This window comes from Cystoisospora suis, assembly GCF_002600585.1.
Source record: "Cystoisospora suis strain Wien I chromosome Unknown contig_2008, whole genome shotgun sequence".
In the NCBI taxonomy this organism is placed as follows: domain Eukaryota; phylum Apicomplexa; class Conoidasida; order Eucoccidiorida; family Sarcocystidae; genus Cystoisospora; species Cystoisospora suis.
The window spans coordinates 3,640-4,194 of NW_027154807.1; the positions used below are offsets into that span (position 1 = coordinate 3,640).

Genomic DNA, 555 nt, shown 5'->3' on the forward strand with positions numbered 1-555 from the left:
AATAGGAGCAGTATTGGAACAAGTAGGGCAACCGGTAGCCTTTGAATCCAGAAAGTTGAGCACGCGCGACCAATTCCTACCGGCATACGAGAGTGAACTACTCGCCATAGTGTACGCATTAACAAAGTGGAAGTCCTTCATAGGGACGAAGCCAGTAACGGTGGAGACGGACCATGCAACCCTCAGCAGGATGCTATCGCAGAAGAAGGTAACACCACGCCTAGGGTACAGGGTCGACAAATTAGCGGACTTTAACTTAAAGGTAGTGTATAAGCCGGGGAAGCAGAACTTGGTAGCGGACGCCATCAGCCGAAGACCAGACCTTCTCGCGACCGTACAAGGCGAACGGCCCCGACCGAGAGGAAGAGGTTTAACCGAAGAGTTTCTACGGTGGAAGAGATGTTACCAGAGGTGCGAGGACTTCTCTACCCCTTTTCGCGTAGCAACCGATAAAAATGACCATGCAGAAGGGGAACCGATCAGTGAACATGAGGGAGATCATGTGTGGTACAATCGTCGTGAGTATGCATGGAATAACAACTTCCTCTGGGTCCG

The 555-nt window shown here is 51.2% G+C and overlaps 1 protein-coding gene across 1 annotated transcript; it reads left to right on the plus strand.

Annotated features, from left to right (window-relative positions):
• Positions 1-55: 55 nt before the first annotated feature.
• Positions 56-325, plus strand: CSUI_004334 (retrovirus-related pol polyprotein from transposon; the record flags this gene model as incomplete). The annotated part of the gene is made up of 1 exon (XM_068064527.1): positions 56-325. A coding segment is annotated over one exon (270 nt), but the record flags the coding sequence as incomplete, so codon positions are not given.
• Positions 326-555: the final 230 nt, after the last annotated feature.